The sequence below is a fragment of the Juglans microcarpa x Juglans regia genome, chromosome 6D (genome assembly GCF_004785595.1).
Source record: "Juglans microcarpa x Juglans regia isolate MS1-56 chromosome 6D, Jm3101_v1.0, whole genome shotgun sequence".
NCBI lineage: Eukaryota > Viridiplantae > Streptophyta > Magnoliopsida > Fagales > Juglandaceae > Juglans > Juglans microcarpa x Juglans regia.
The window spans coordinates 32719897-32735001 of NC_054604.1; the positions used below are offsets into that span (position 1 = coordinate 32719897).

The following is a 15105-nucleotide window of genomic DNA, read 5'->3' on the forward strand; positions in this document are numbered from 1 at the left end:
AATCCATATTAATTTACTTTTTTCTAAAAAAAAAAGAAAATTGCGTGACGACCGTAAAATATAATTTCATGAAATTCTTTCTCTAGTCTGATTTTAGTAGTCTAGTTCAATGGGTTGGAAACCTAACTTTGGCATCCAGAACATGGCCTGACACATCGGTTTGACTATCTTCGTTTCTAATTGATCGAGGACTCAGCAGCAGTGTATAATTTGATTGGACCATTGTGTTTTGGTTGACTCCGATATGTATTTATACTCGTGTTGTTCTTGTACACGTAATCAATTGATAAATGTTGTTGGAGAGTGTATCAATTCACTGTCTAACTTTTTTTTTTTATCCATAATTTAAGGAAGATAAATATTTTAATAGAATATTATAAAAATAAATTTACAAAAATTATAATTTAACGTATTATACAAAACAATATTAATTTATGAATTTAATTTTATAAAATATTTATAATTGTAATAGTTATGCGGCTATATTCATGCAAATTATATGTACATGATCCTTAGAAACAAGTGCTTATAGTTTTGGAAGTAGTGGGTAGCTTAGGACAAAAACATCACTCTCCCTGACCTCGGATTCCCTCCAATTCCACTATATACTTACATAGCAGACAGCATTATGGTATTTTTGGTGTTTCAAAGGTTAAATAATTCCACCATTTCTAATTTAAAACATACACGTTGTGATAAAAATTAATGTTGTTGTGGTACCCACAATCATGACGTACTGATATTGTCATGCATGCACCCTGCATATCGAACCTTTACAAAAATACAGAAACTATAAAGAAAAGGACAAATTATTAAAGCAAACCACAAGTTTAATCATCTCCGTAGTCAAATTAATAAATTAAAGTTTCCTTCCTAAAGGCAAATATTGCCCAAAGAATAGCTCAGTGGCAACTTTATATGCCACGATCCTCGAAGTTGATCCGTTCTGTACTTTACAAATTATAATTATATAATTTTGACGGTAAATATATATTTTTTTAATAAATTCTACGTAAAAATTAAGTATCGATTAAAGATCAGATCTTTTTAAATAATGAGATAAGATGATATGAGTTAAAATAATTTATAAATAATAATAAAATTATTAGTTAAAATTAAATTATATGAGATGAAATGTGATTTAATCTCACCTCTATCTAAACAGACCATTAATCAAACATTTCGCATTACCTCTAAAATAATAAAAGGTAGATACGAAGAAAAGGAAGATTAGTGGTTATTTAAAAAAAAAAAGAAATAATGTTCCTTAATCCTTATCACAAAGCAATGATGCCATTCAATCAACCCATGATTTGTAGCTTTATGAAATCTCGCCACCATTTACGACATGATTGAGAATAGGAAAAAAAGAGATACAAAAAATAATATCTAAAGGAATCAAATGTAAGACTTAAAAGGAAAGAATTATAAAACTCATTTTACATATCTATTTTTTTTTTCTCTAATTAGATATTGAATTCTAGAAGTTTTTAATTTCTCATAAATAATAAAAAAAAAAAACAAAATACAACTAAGGCCTGGTTTGATTTGGCAGATGAGATGAGGTCACATCTCATAAAACTATTACAATATTTTCAAACTCTCACATAAAATATAATAAATAATTTAATTTTTTTAAATTTTAAAATAAAAATATTATTAAAAAAATTATATTATAATAATATTATAATTAATTTTTAATTTTTATTTTATCTCATCACAGTATAATCAAATGAACAGGGATGAGTGATTGCCCTGGCCATACGCGATAAAGTATAAAAGATTTCAAATGTTATGTGCTTTTGATGTTCACTTTTTCTCCTTGAAGTCTTGACATGAGAATGACCGATATCTAACTTATTAGAGTCAAATATTATAAAATATTTCTCTCATATTTGTTAGTTAAATAATGATATACGTATAATTTATTTTTATGATTTTTTATATAATTATATTTTAAAATTAAAATAATATTATTTTTAAAGATTATTTTATAAAAATATTCTTTAATTATAAAAATAATGGTGCATGTGAATTTTATTTTTCGTACTTTTTGAGGATGTTTAAGTGCCAACGAAAAAAGTCTCCACCAGAAGTAGTGTACACACCTCAGTGATCTTTCGCTTGAGTAGTATTTGGATAGTAAAATATTTTAACTCATTTTATTATTATAATTTTTTTAAAAAATTTTATTATAAAATATAATAAATAATTTAATTTTTTTTAAATTTTAAAATAATAATAATATTAACAAAATAATATTCTTACAATATTTTATTTAACTTTTAACTTTTATCTTAACTATCTTAATTCAATTTACTATCAAACCGAATCTTAATCTTTACAAGGTTAGGGCAGGAAACATAGAGAATCTAATGGCTCTCTAATCAATCATCGGAAGCTAGATGCAGTAATGTAAGCTCTGGGTCATTGGCATGGAATGGCAGGGGCCAGCCAAAATTGATAAATTAATGTCTCAGAATCCTACCCTTTTCAACTTTTTGTTTTGTTTTGTTTTGTTTTTATGTTCTTAAATAAAGTTCATTTTGACAAAACTGTATATGTTGGTTCTCACGACGGAAAAATTTCTTATGTATGCAGTAACACCAATATGCTACTTTCTCTGCATAAATTCACTACATTTCTCATCACTTTACTTGTATCCATTGAACTAAAATAGAATGCAAATCAACCCAATATTGTTGGTTTTGGAGGCAGTTTTCTTGTTCTTCCCTCTTATTGCTAGTTACTTGGACAATGCTAAGCTGCATATTAAATGTATACTTCAAATATGTACACTAGTACAAATAGAATTTATTTTTAAAAAATATTTTTAAACATCCTTAACCATTAAAAAGAAATTAAAAAAAATATATAAATTCACTAATAATTATTTTCTTCATCATTAAAAAAAAAATACAGAGTGGCACATTTAAAAGTCGTACTATCATTCTTCAATCAAATAATTTACTCAACCTCCGGTTCCCTAACCACAAGCCACACTCCTAACGTGGCCGAACCCGATTCTTCTCCACTTCATGGTTTATTCTCGCTCTTCTCCCTCAGACATCTCACTAGACCTATCTCCCTCAGTCCTGTCACCCTCGTTCTCCTTTAGACATCTCACTCTTGTTCTTCCTCAGACCTCTCAACTCTCCCTTTTCTCCCTCAGACTCTCCTCTCTCACGCATTTTCTTTCTCACCACAAAGCCCTCACCGAACCCTAGAAAAATTCCTACTCTCACTCGACTCAACATTCAGCCTCAAGCCGCTAGACCAATTCACCACATTTGAAGACCCATCTCCCTCATCCTCATTCTCCCTCAAACCTTTCAACTCTCCATCTTCTCCCTCTCGAACCTTAGACTCTTCTCTCTCACTACTTTTCTTTCTCACCCTGAAGCCCTCACCGAACCCTAGAAAAATTCATCCTCTCACTCGATGCAGCATTCAGCCCCTAGCCGCTGGACCGATTCACCACATTTGAAGACCTATCTCCCTCACCCCCTCCAGTAGAAGAAATCTTCATCAAAGGTATTTTTTTTCCAATTTGTTTTAATGGGACTCACTTCTCAGTCGCACATGTTTACACATTAAGTTCAGGAAAGTCCCTCAACATAGTTACTGGTAACTGCAAGTCTGTATCAGGATCCATTTCCTTTCTTCAAATTTTGGGAAGCTTTGAATTCCAATATTAAGGGCCATGTATCATTTCTATGGTACAATGCACAAAAGCAAAAGCCGACTGAAAACCTTAGTATCATTTTTTGCCACATAATTTGTTGTTGCCTTTCCTTTATAAGCACTTTTAAGTAATATTATGTCTACACTTGAAATTTGGATATCATGAAGCTTAATTGAAATTCTATAGTCATTACAAATATTTTATTTTCTTTTGCTAGCTATTGGAGCCTTCATTGTTGTCGAAATACTGTTTACCTCCAGTCTTCTTACGATTGTTGGAGCTGGTGAACAAGTGTTTTGGCCATGTTACTTATAAAGGTCGTACCGTATCTATTGTCTTACTTTCTTGTTATTATTTTTTTAAATTTTTACGAAGAGCCGGAAGCCACCTTCATAGCAGCACCGTCCTAATTTTATTAAAAAACCCTCACTTTTGGCAGGGGAATACCGTCGTAACAAAAAAACACTTGGGATTTACAAAAATATCCATTAAAAATCCCAAGCATCAAACCAGCCAATAGAAGCAAACAAATCTATACCAATGCCACCAAAAAAAACCAGCTCACCATGCCTAATATAAGCCATACCCATTTTATCTAACCTATACAACCCTTTGATAACTCTAGGAAGCTGAAAACTATTTGTAAACAAATTATTCCTCCCCATAGCCCCCCGTCGAGCCAACTCATCAGCCACTTTATTACCTTCCCTATACAAATGATTTATAGAAAAATCTACTCCCTCTAATAACAAATTCAGCTCCTCCCAAAAATCCCACAAATACCATAAAGGGCATTTACGAGATCTTATCCAATTCACTACAATCTTCGAATCACATTCAATGTCAATCCGATAATATCCCATCTGTTTACAAAGTTTTATTCCTTCAATCACCACTCTCAATTCAGCTTCATTATTAGTACAAGAACCAAAAGATTTAGAAAAACCAAAAATAAACAAACCTGTACAATCTCTAAGGACACCACCTCCACCAGCCAACCCTGGATTCCCAAAGCTTCTCCCATCCACATTGAGTTTCAGCCTCCCTTGTCTCGGTTTTAGCCATCTCACTATTGTCATAGTTTTGTCTCTTTTTCCAGCAATCTTCACATCCAGATTATTCAATACCCGATGATCAACATCCTTCAAATGCTTTATAACAGCCATATTATTGCTCAAAACCCCCACCCAATGTTTAATGGACAGCCAAACATCTGCACTACTCTCCAATTTCCCCTCCATTCTCGCCACACATCTCTTTCTCCACAACCTCCACACAACCAAACAAGGGATCAACCCCATCAAATTCCCCAATTGAGAATATCTGGAAGCTCTATTAAACCACATCTGGACTATTTCTTTTCAGCTTTGGTGTCTAAGGAGTGGCACACCTACTTCCACCGAAACCTTCATCCATACGTCAACAGCAAAATCTCCTTTATTCAAGACATGCTCCAAATCTTCTATGTTACGCAACTGGCAGCAATCACATGCAGATGCAAGAGACCCCACCCTTCTCACCTTATCATCCACATTCAAACACTCAAAAGCAGCTTTCCACATACATATAGCAATTTTCTTTGGCAACCATTTGTTCCAAACCCACTTAGCCCATTCAAACCTTGGTGCTCTAAATCTGATCACATCCCATGCTGATTTTGTGTTAAAAGAACCATTTTTTTTCGGAAGCCATAAGAGTATATCTGTTGAACTTCTAAGAGAACCAATGCTGTCCATTACTTCTTCAGCTTTATTCATACCCAACAGCCTTTGTAAATTTTCCACATCCCACACATTATTAATAACCAACTCTTTTAATCTGATACGAGAATGTTCACCATCTGGAATATCCGAAAACAACGGGCCTGAATCCAAGAACTTATCATACCACAATCTTACTTCTCCTTCTTTAACCTTCCACTTTGATTTGCTTAACAGCTCAGGCATACACTTCATTATTTTCCTCCAAAAAGAAGAATCTGATCCATGTGCCTTACAAATAGCAAGATGCCATCCTTTAACATATTTTGTTTTAAAAAATCTAGCCCATAATGAATTATGGGTTAATAACTGCCATCCAAACTTCATAAATAAAGACCATTACACTTCTGAAATATCCCTTACACCTATACCCCCTCCTCCACAGGCACACACAATGTCCTCCAAGCCTTCCATTTCCTTTTTCCTTTCCCATCAGTTACTCCCCAGAAAAAAAAGTGGCAAACATACTTTGTATATTTTTTATCACCAACATTGGTGCATTTAAAACTGCTAACAAATGCAAAGTCATGCTTGACAGCACATGTCTCAACAACACTAGTCGACCTCTTTGAGACAAAAGTCTACTTTTCCAACCCTTAATTTTCTTACCTATTTTTTGAATCAAAGGGTCAAAATGACAAACCTTCAATTTACCATCCACTAACAGCACTCCCAAGTAAGTAAAAGGAAATTTACCTTCAAGAAAGCCAGTCACATGCAGCAACTCACCCCTCCATTGAACACCCAACTTCTTTGAGAAAAAGATAGCTAATTTATCATTATTAACCTTTTGACCAGTCCAGCTTTCATACTCTCTCAGCACCTCCATTAAATGTCTAACAGATTTTTTGCAAGCATTTACAAAAATAACGATATCATTTGCATACAACAAATGAGATATAATAGGGGCACCACTCGGATGTGCAAACGGTAAAATACGCTTCTTTGTCATCTTCTTGTGAATTAATCTAGAAAGAATTTCTTCCATAATAATAAAAATATAGGGAGACAATGGATCCCCTATCTCAAACCCCTTTTAGACTTGAAGAATCCCCTATATGTGCCGTGCATCATAACAGAAAACCAAGGAGTAGAAATGCAATTTTGAATCAACTTACAGAAGCACTCTGGAAAACCAAAAGCATGAAAAATCTGAACTACCACCTGCCATTCCACTCTATCATACGCTTTACTCATGTCAAGTTTTAACATAATATTACCACCTCTCACCCGCCTATGTAACAACTTCAACATCTCTTGAGTAAGCGTTACATTTTCAAAAATACTCCTACCTTTCACAAAAGCACCTTGCTCAGGTGATATTAAATCACCAATCACCATGGACAGCTTACCAACAAGGAGTTTAGAGACAATTTTGTATATGACGTTGCAAAGGCTTATCGGCCGAAATTTATCAAAATATTGAGGATCCTTTACCTTTGGAATAAGAACTATATAAGAAGAACAAAAAAATCGAGGCAGCATATCACCTTTAAAGAACTCCCGCACCGCTTCCATCACATCATTTTTAACTACTTCCCAACAGGTAATTTAGAAAGCTGACCCAAAACCATCCGGTCCTGGGCCGCTGTCCACTGAAATAGAAACAGCTCATATACCTCCTCCCCAGTCGGTTCTTCTTTTAGCTTCAGTATAGAATCCTCAGAAATCACTGGCTGAATAATACTACCCAAATTTGGCCTCTGTACCGAAATATCCTGGCCTAAAAACTGTTCAAAATAATTTACAACACCATTATGAACCATTTCCATATTTTCCAACAACGACCCATCAGGCAACTTCATGGAGCTCACACAAGAGTTACGTCTTCTTTGCGCAACCACCGCATGGAAGAACTTGGAATTTTGGTCACCATCAGATAACCATTTTATTTTTGCTTGCTGCGCTAACCTTCTCTCTTCCCTTTTATACCATAAATCCAATTCAGCCTTAGAAACAAGAAACTCTTCTTTAATTGATTCTGAATACTCTGTTTGAAGTAAAATCTCATATCTTTCCACCCTATCCTCCAACTCTCGGACAATATCACCAACACGTCCAAAGGTTTGTTTATTCCACACCCTAAGCCTTTGTTTCAATCTCTTTAATTTACCCACCAGTTTACACAACCTTGAATCAGCCACCATATGTTCATTCCATGAAACGCCAACCATGTTAAAAAAATCAACATGTGACGTCCACATATTCTGAAATCTAAATGGCACTGGACCATGCCTCTCCATATTTGCAACTAGCTTTAAAAGGATCGGAGAATGATCTGAAGTATTTCTCTTTAACAAAGATGCATTAGCTTCATCGTATTTTACAGAGAAATCATTATTAATCAGCACCCTGTCCAATTTCGCCCAACATCGTGCCAACCCTTGATGTCCATTACACTAAGAAAACTTTCCTTCTTCAAATCTGAGTTCCAACAACCCGCACCCATCAATACATCCATTAAATTCAGCCATAGAGGAACCCAAGCAAGGCCTTCCTCCCACCCTTTCTGCATCAGATCGAATTACATTAAAATCTCCCATAACTACCTATGGCACCACAAAACTGGAAATCCCCTGAATCTGCTCCCACAACTCCCTCCTCACAATCTGAGAGCATTTAGCATAGACAAAGGTAAGAAGCAAGGAGCTTCTATCCTCTGTTAATAAAATTGTCAAACATTGATTAGAACTTCCCACAATATCAACCTGAATCTCATCATTCCAGAACAGCCATATCTTCCCACCTTCCACGACATTAGAACAAAAATTTTGAAATTGCAAATACCCCGCCCACCTTATACTCTTTTACAATTTTCTTTAATCTTCTCTTTGACGTACCCAACCCTCTCACATTCTAATACATAACATTATCAATCATAAATTCAATTTTTAAGGCAGGGCCTTAGCCTTCTTAGACTTTCTAACTTGCACATCTTCCTTATTTCTTCCTTCTGATGCAGCCACCGGCACAATACCTGGATCCGAGCAATAGTCTTTTTGATTATCAATACCAACCTCCACATCTCCCTCAGATAACACATCAGAACTAATTCTAACCACCTCACCCTCCTTTTCCCCCTCCATCTCATCCACTTCCTCCACGAGAACGTCCTCCCTTTCCATACTATTTTCTACTCTGTTTTCCTGACCTATCCTAGAACAACCTCCTATTTCAACTTGCACACCTATAACCCCCTGAACAAGGGTCATGAACCATTTCGGTTTCCTCTTCAGTACTCATCTCTCTCATATTTCCTTCCTCCCTATTAACATTATTTTCCTTACTAACCTCATTCACTCCTTCCATATTTTTTCCACTCACAATCAAAGGGACTTGCACCTCCTCATTCTTTTTCTCCATCTCCCCCTGTCCCTGAACTCTCAAAACTGAACCCCCCTCTTCCATAATCTCAATTTCTTTTCTACCCACTTCTTTCCATACTAATCCTTCTCCCTCCTTCCTCAGCCCTTCCTTCCTTTTAACCAAAGTCTTCACTCCAACACGGTAGACTACTTCCGTATGCCCTTGCCTACAACACTTCTTACAATAAAAATCCCTCTTCTCATATATTACCTTTTGCCAACTCTGTTTCTGTCCTACAACCAACGGAAAACCCTCAATAGGATTCCTTTGCAAATCCATTTTAACACACAAACGTGCACCAGCGGCTCGTGTTCTATATAAAGTGGCGTTATCTGTACCCAAAAATTTACCAAATCTGCTTGCAAAACTCTGTAAACAATCCAATCTATATAGATGTAAAGGCAAACCTAGTAAAAATATCCACTGCGGTGCAATCGATGGCTCCTTATTGATATCAAAATTCACGGACCAGTTGAATAATCGATACTGACACCCAGCCACCAATCTTCCTTCTCTTGCCCATGCATGAATGTAATCTTTTTCATTTGCCAAATGCAACAACACATGATAATTATCCATAAAGCTAATCATTGGGACCTCAGATAAGCCCCAAGATTGGATAATCTGCCTTCGAAGAACATCGATAGACGGCCTTGAAGAGAGAAATTTAAGCACCAATGCAAACTTCAAATCCTCGGATCCCTTTCCATCTCCACATCAGTGAAAACAAAACCAACTCCCCATTAATCAATTCCGGCTTCCGTAGAGGAATTTTGAATTTCGCCCCTGGAATTGGCCTCTTCAAGGCTTGAGCAAATGATCGTCCTCCTAAAAAGCTTTCCCCTTTGCTGAGCAAAGCCTCCCCCGAACCACCCCTGCAACCAGACCACCGTCCTACCTCCTCTAAACCCTCCGGCCTCAGCTCCTACAGGAGGTAGCGCGGCCATGATCGCAATAGCCCCCAATCGAATGCCCTCGAAAAAACCCTAGCAGAACGAAAATAATCGCCTTGACTTCAACAACCATCTATAACACCACGTCGTCTTTGTTTGTTCAATATAACAACTGGAACTGCTCTCCGAGAATTGAATTTTTTAACTTCAATACTTGATGTTCTCATGAATAAGGAAAGGTAAAAGATTTTAGATAGAATCTGAATTGTGTTGGAGATTATTGTTTTGATGTTCTGTTTCCATGTTTTATGGCAATAATTATTCTGATAATTTTTATTGATATTAATTATTAAAAGAGGTTTTTCTGGGGGGGAGGGGGGTGCGGGGTTTGATGTATGAAGCTAATGTGCTCGATAGTGGACTGGATAACTTAGGGTTATTTTTAAAACAACATAAATCATGGCTGTCATAGAGAATTGCTCTTCTTCTTAGATGGAGCACTAATAATGATGTGCTTAGATTTTCGAAATGATTTTGCCTAATAAATTGGCATCTTAGACACTTCTTCACATTTATAACGCCTGTTTGGATTTATATGCCTTGTCAACATCTTTTCAATACATGCTTGTACAAGAGCAAAGTTATCGTGCCCTTTTTTTTAGGAGTATAATTTCAGATAGGCTTTTCTTTGTTCTTTTGCTCTTTTGATCCTTCTTGATGCATGAAAAACACAATAGAGTAAGAAAGACACATTAATAAAAAACATTAAGACATGTCGATATTGCCTAAATACGCAATTTGTATGGGGGTACTTAATCTCAATTGTGTTGGCATTTGAAACTTCGAAGTAGATGAGGAACTTGAATATGTGACCTAAATTAGAGGTGAGTTGGTCATAGCTGGGATTTTTAAATTAAAAGCTTTATTAGAATAAGAAATTGACTATTTCATAGAAACCTAAGCATTTATAAATATAGTAATTTGCATGATATGAAGCATGTGATCATATGAGCCTTATCTCCGTTCAATAGCCTCTGTTATGGTTAAGAACTTCAAAATGTTAGCAATGAGGGAAGATTTTTTGCCCATATGTGAATGGGAGTGTTAGAATTAACTATTTTTTTCCACTTAACTTTCAGAGTTAGTGACAATTAATCAATATATTTTCATGGTCTATTTGGATATATTCAATCTTTCGTTTCAAACTGGAAACCAAAGTGGTTCCAATAATAATATTATGTGGTTATTCCCTTTGGTTCACCCTATTTCCAATATGTGATCATCACACTTTTGTGGACTCTAGCTCTGTGTGCTTCTTACTCGAGGACGCTTAACCTCAGTGGTATTTTCTTAGAATTTCCCATTTATCTAATTTAGTTAGACTTAAGTGATGTATAGGTACAAAACAATGTCAGAGGTGATCTTTTTATGTTGTGTAACATTATTGTATTCAAAATTAGAATTTATTATGTTATTGAGAGTCAGGACTCTTGTTTCTGATTTTTGCCATTAAACATTTTTTAGTTAATATAAATCTAGTCTTGTGATTAGACATTCTTACACTTTCATGAACAGAGCTCTAAATTTGTTTTGTTTTTCGTTGTTTATATTGATATGCAATCCTGGTAAATGCAGGCTCATTGTCATTTTACAAGATAATTGTGGATAATGATTTGAGTTAATCTTATTATATTCATGAAGGAGCAGATTTTCTGGCTTTTGTGCATTTATTTGCTTGTTATTAAATTTGAAACAAAATTTTTTCCTTATGCACTATCTAGTTCATTTCATTTATATTCTTAATCCAATTGAATTTCAGATAGATGCTCATCGTGCACCTCTGGCTGCTATTGTCCTATGTTCCAATGGGAAGTACATAGCAACTGCTTCTGAACAGGGAACCATAATCAGAGTCCATTTGGTTTTTGATGCAACTAAGGTGGGAGTGGCACATCATCCATTCATTAGGACTTCATACATGTATCTATGGTACTTGATTTATCTATTTAAAGTAGGTTTTCAGAGGCTGCCATTACAGATGGTCCACAAGAAAGGCAGAAAGCAGTTTGAATCCAATGTGGCCCTCACTTTAGAGCTCATAAGAAAATTAACTACTGAAAATTCTTCACATCAATCAATAGTATCTGAGAAAAACCTAACAAAAGAATGAAATTCGGAAGAGGGAGGATGCTTTATTACTGCGTGAGTATGAAGCTCAAAAAGAAAATGACAAACTAATAGAGAGAGAGAAATTGCCTAAGAAGCAAGAGGACGAACTTCGAAGAAGGATAGTAGAGAATATGGTTGTACGTATATTGTTGTGTCTATATTGGATTATATCTCTTGTAATAGTTTTTGGTTGGTTTATCATGTTAGTTTTAAATGTCGGATGGATTGATTGGATCCTAACATGTATGATATGTTATCCATGAATATAATTATGACAGCTTATATGGATATTAAGTTCAATGTTTTACATATAGTTGGCATTCTCTTTTTGGAGTGATATTTGGCATTGGCAGGATTTTTTTATTGATCTTTGAAGTTGTCAATATTTTTGGAGTTGGCTTTAATTTTGGAAATGTGGTAATTTCTATTCAAATTCCAGGTTATACGTTGTTGCTCATGCTTCTTTACACTTCTAAGGCATTGGAAATGAACTACCTCCATAGCCTCACCGCTTAGTTCTTTTGTTAAAGCACAACTTTCTAATCCTAACAGGTTATATACATTTAGTGTGCATATCTAGTACTAAATATTTTTCCACAACAAACTTATATATTTTCATTAGGGGCACAACCTTAATTAAAGCACTACTAAAAACTGTCGAACTATTCTCCACTTCATATACAAATTTATTTACAAATTTCTAAAGATTGTATCTATGGTAACTTCAAAATTCATCAAGTGGTTATACAAATTTCTTTACAAAAGTCATTCTTCCTTTCAACTTGATCTATGTCATTTTTATGTTGAACATTCCTTTCAACTTCTAATACATAACCTCCAAAATCTATCTAATGCTCACTTTGTATGCCCTGTCATAACCTCCAAAATATAGCCAAAACTTGGACACATTCCAAAAGATGTTATCAACAACCCAAAAACCAAAAACCCTGATGGTGTCTACTGACTGCTGTTTGCAACATCGATGGTGTCTGGCAAGTATCTTCAGATGTTATCAACAACCAAAAAACCCCACAAAATACAGATCAAATAAACATTAAATCGGCTCATTTAAGATGTTATCAACGACAAAAAAATTAGTGGCATACATACAACATCAAGAATCCAAAAACCCCACAAAACACAGATCAAACAGACATCAAATCGCAGATCCATAAACGCATAAACATACAAAATGAGTAATGGTAGAAATGGAGAGATGAAACGAAAAGAGAAAAATAAAAATCATTTTCTTTAATTTCTTACCCTTGTAAGACGACATACGATGGCTCTTGGCAACTACAATACAATATAAGCGAAGGATTGAAGCCGTGCGGAAGTGGTGAGGCTAGAGAAGCCATACGGAAATGGTGAACCCAGAGGAAAATATTTGTTACACGGTGTCAGAGTGATGGAGCCACACAGTTTCGGAGTGATGAAGCCACACGGGGTGGGCAGAGGGTGAGGCTGGTGAAAGGACATGAGCTAGGGGAGTGGAGGCGAGGAGAGTACACGGGAGAAGGATTTCTGAAGGAGAAGTGAAGAAGAACGTCGGCGGAGGGGGGGGGGGGGGGGAATTGAAATGCACCTTCTAGAAGAAGGACCAAAACGCACGTTTTCTTTAAAAACAAAAAAACCACGTCGACTGGAGTGCGGATGTTGGGTGAACGATGGATGGTTGTGTAGTAAAACTCTTCTCCAATTACTTATAAGGTTGTAATTATATGTAACAGGTGGTTCCTCAATGATTGCATATTATTTTTTATTTTAAAGAGAGGATGATATCCTAATTTTATTAATAATGCTTATTATTTATGATAAAAAAAAATCTTATATAAAGGAAGAGCGAGATTATAACTAAAATAAGCTCCTAAGAAATTACTAGTGGAAATTAATAATAAAATATATTCACTTAAATATCTTTTAAAAACTTATTTAATAATATTATTATTAGGAATTTGTTTTTGTTGGTATTATTTGATGCCAGCTCCACTCAAAATGCATAAAATTCTCGCATAAGAAAAAGTCGCAGTTTGGATATCCACGTGTCAAGAGAGTATTATATGGGATATGATCCCCCCGCATAAAAGTAAAAACGATGTCGTCCTCTACATTTATCATAAACAGAGAGAAACTAGAAACAACAGAACACCATTTTCCATCTCGGAAAGCGACAGAGGGAGAGAGAGAGAGTAAAGAAATCACTTGTGGAGCGTGAAGAGAAGGAAACCCGACCCGGAAACAATGGGCAAGGATCTGAGCGATGACCAAGTGTCGTCCATGAAGGAGGCCTTCACGCTCTTTGACACCGACGGTGACGGCCGGATCGCCCCTTCCGAACTTGGGATCCTAATGCGGTCTCTTGGGGGAAACCCGACCCAGGCCCAACTCAAAGCCATCGTCGCCGAGGAGAAACTCACCGCGCCTTTCGACTTTCCTCGCTTCCTCGACCTCATGGCCAAGCACATGAAGGCCGAGCCCTTCGATCGCCAGCTCCGCGACGCTTTCAAGGTCCTCGACAAGGACTCCACCGGCTACGTTTCGGTCTCCGAGCTCCGACACATCCTCACCAGCATCGGCGAGAAGCTCGAGCCCTCCGAGTTCGACGAGTGGATCCGGGAGGTGGAGGTCGGGTCCGACGGGAAGATCCGGTACGAGGATTTTATAGCTCGAATGGTCGCCAAGTGATGTGGCTGTAGAATCGGGTTTGGTGTTTTGTGAGAAGGAAACGTTTTCTGGAATTAATTTCTTTCGTGTTCGTTGTTCGTTTGGGTTTTGATGTATTGGATTCTTTTTGTTAATTTTTGGTAATGCTACTAGTTTCGTTTCAATAGATCTTGGGTGCGTTGCTTGTTGTTCGTAATGTGTATGGGAACTATTGTCTTCAGCGGAATGTGAAATTGACTAGTTTCTTGTTCTGGATTTTTGACTAGTTTCTTGTTCTGGATTTTGTTTGGCTTTGTTTGTGTGAGATTATTGTGTGCCTTGAAAAAATCAGTATTGTATTTATGATGAGATTTGCCTGATTTGGGCACTTGTTTCTTTGTTGGGTATCATTATATTGACGAGTTTCTACTACGTAGACAGCCATTTGTTTGTTCAGTTCCTTCTCTTTTCGTCAGTGTTGTGAAGCTAGAGAGATTAAAATATTATAGGATTGTGAGAAATAGACCATATTTATTGTTTTCGGTCATGCATTCTTCATATTGCTGTTAGCTTGTATAAAACATCTTGT

At 35.9% G+C, this 15105-nt stretch overlaps 1 protein-coding gene and 1 long non-coding RNA gene across 2 annotated transcripts; both read left to right on the top strand.

Annotated features, from left to right (window-relative positions):
• The first annotated feature begins 11365 nt into the window (after positions 1–11365).
• Positions 11366–11820, top strand: LOC121235213. Its single transcript, XR_005934532.1, has 2 exons — positions 11366–11643; positions 11720–11820. It is a non-coding gene; the product is annotated as an uncharacterized LOC121235213 (long non-coding RNA).
• Positions 11821–13988: 2168 nt separating this feature from the next.
• Positions 13989–14788, top strand: LOC121235246 (probable calcium-binding protein CML13). Its single transcript, XM_041131568.1, has one exon. The coding sequence runs from the start codon at positions 14115–14117 to the stop codon at positions 14556–14558; it is 444 nt and encodes a 147-aa protein (XP_040987502.1). The 5' UTR covers positions 13989–14114; the 3' UTR covers positions 14559–14788.
• Positions 14789–15105: the final 317 nt, after the last annotated feature.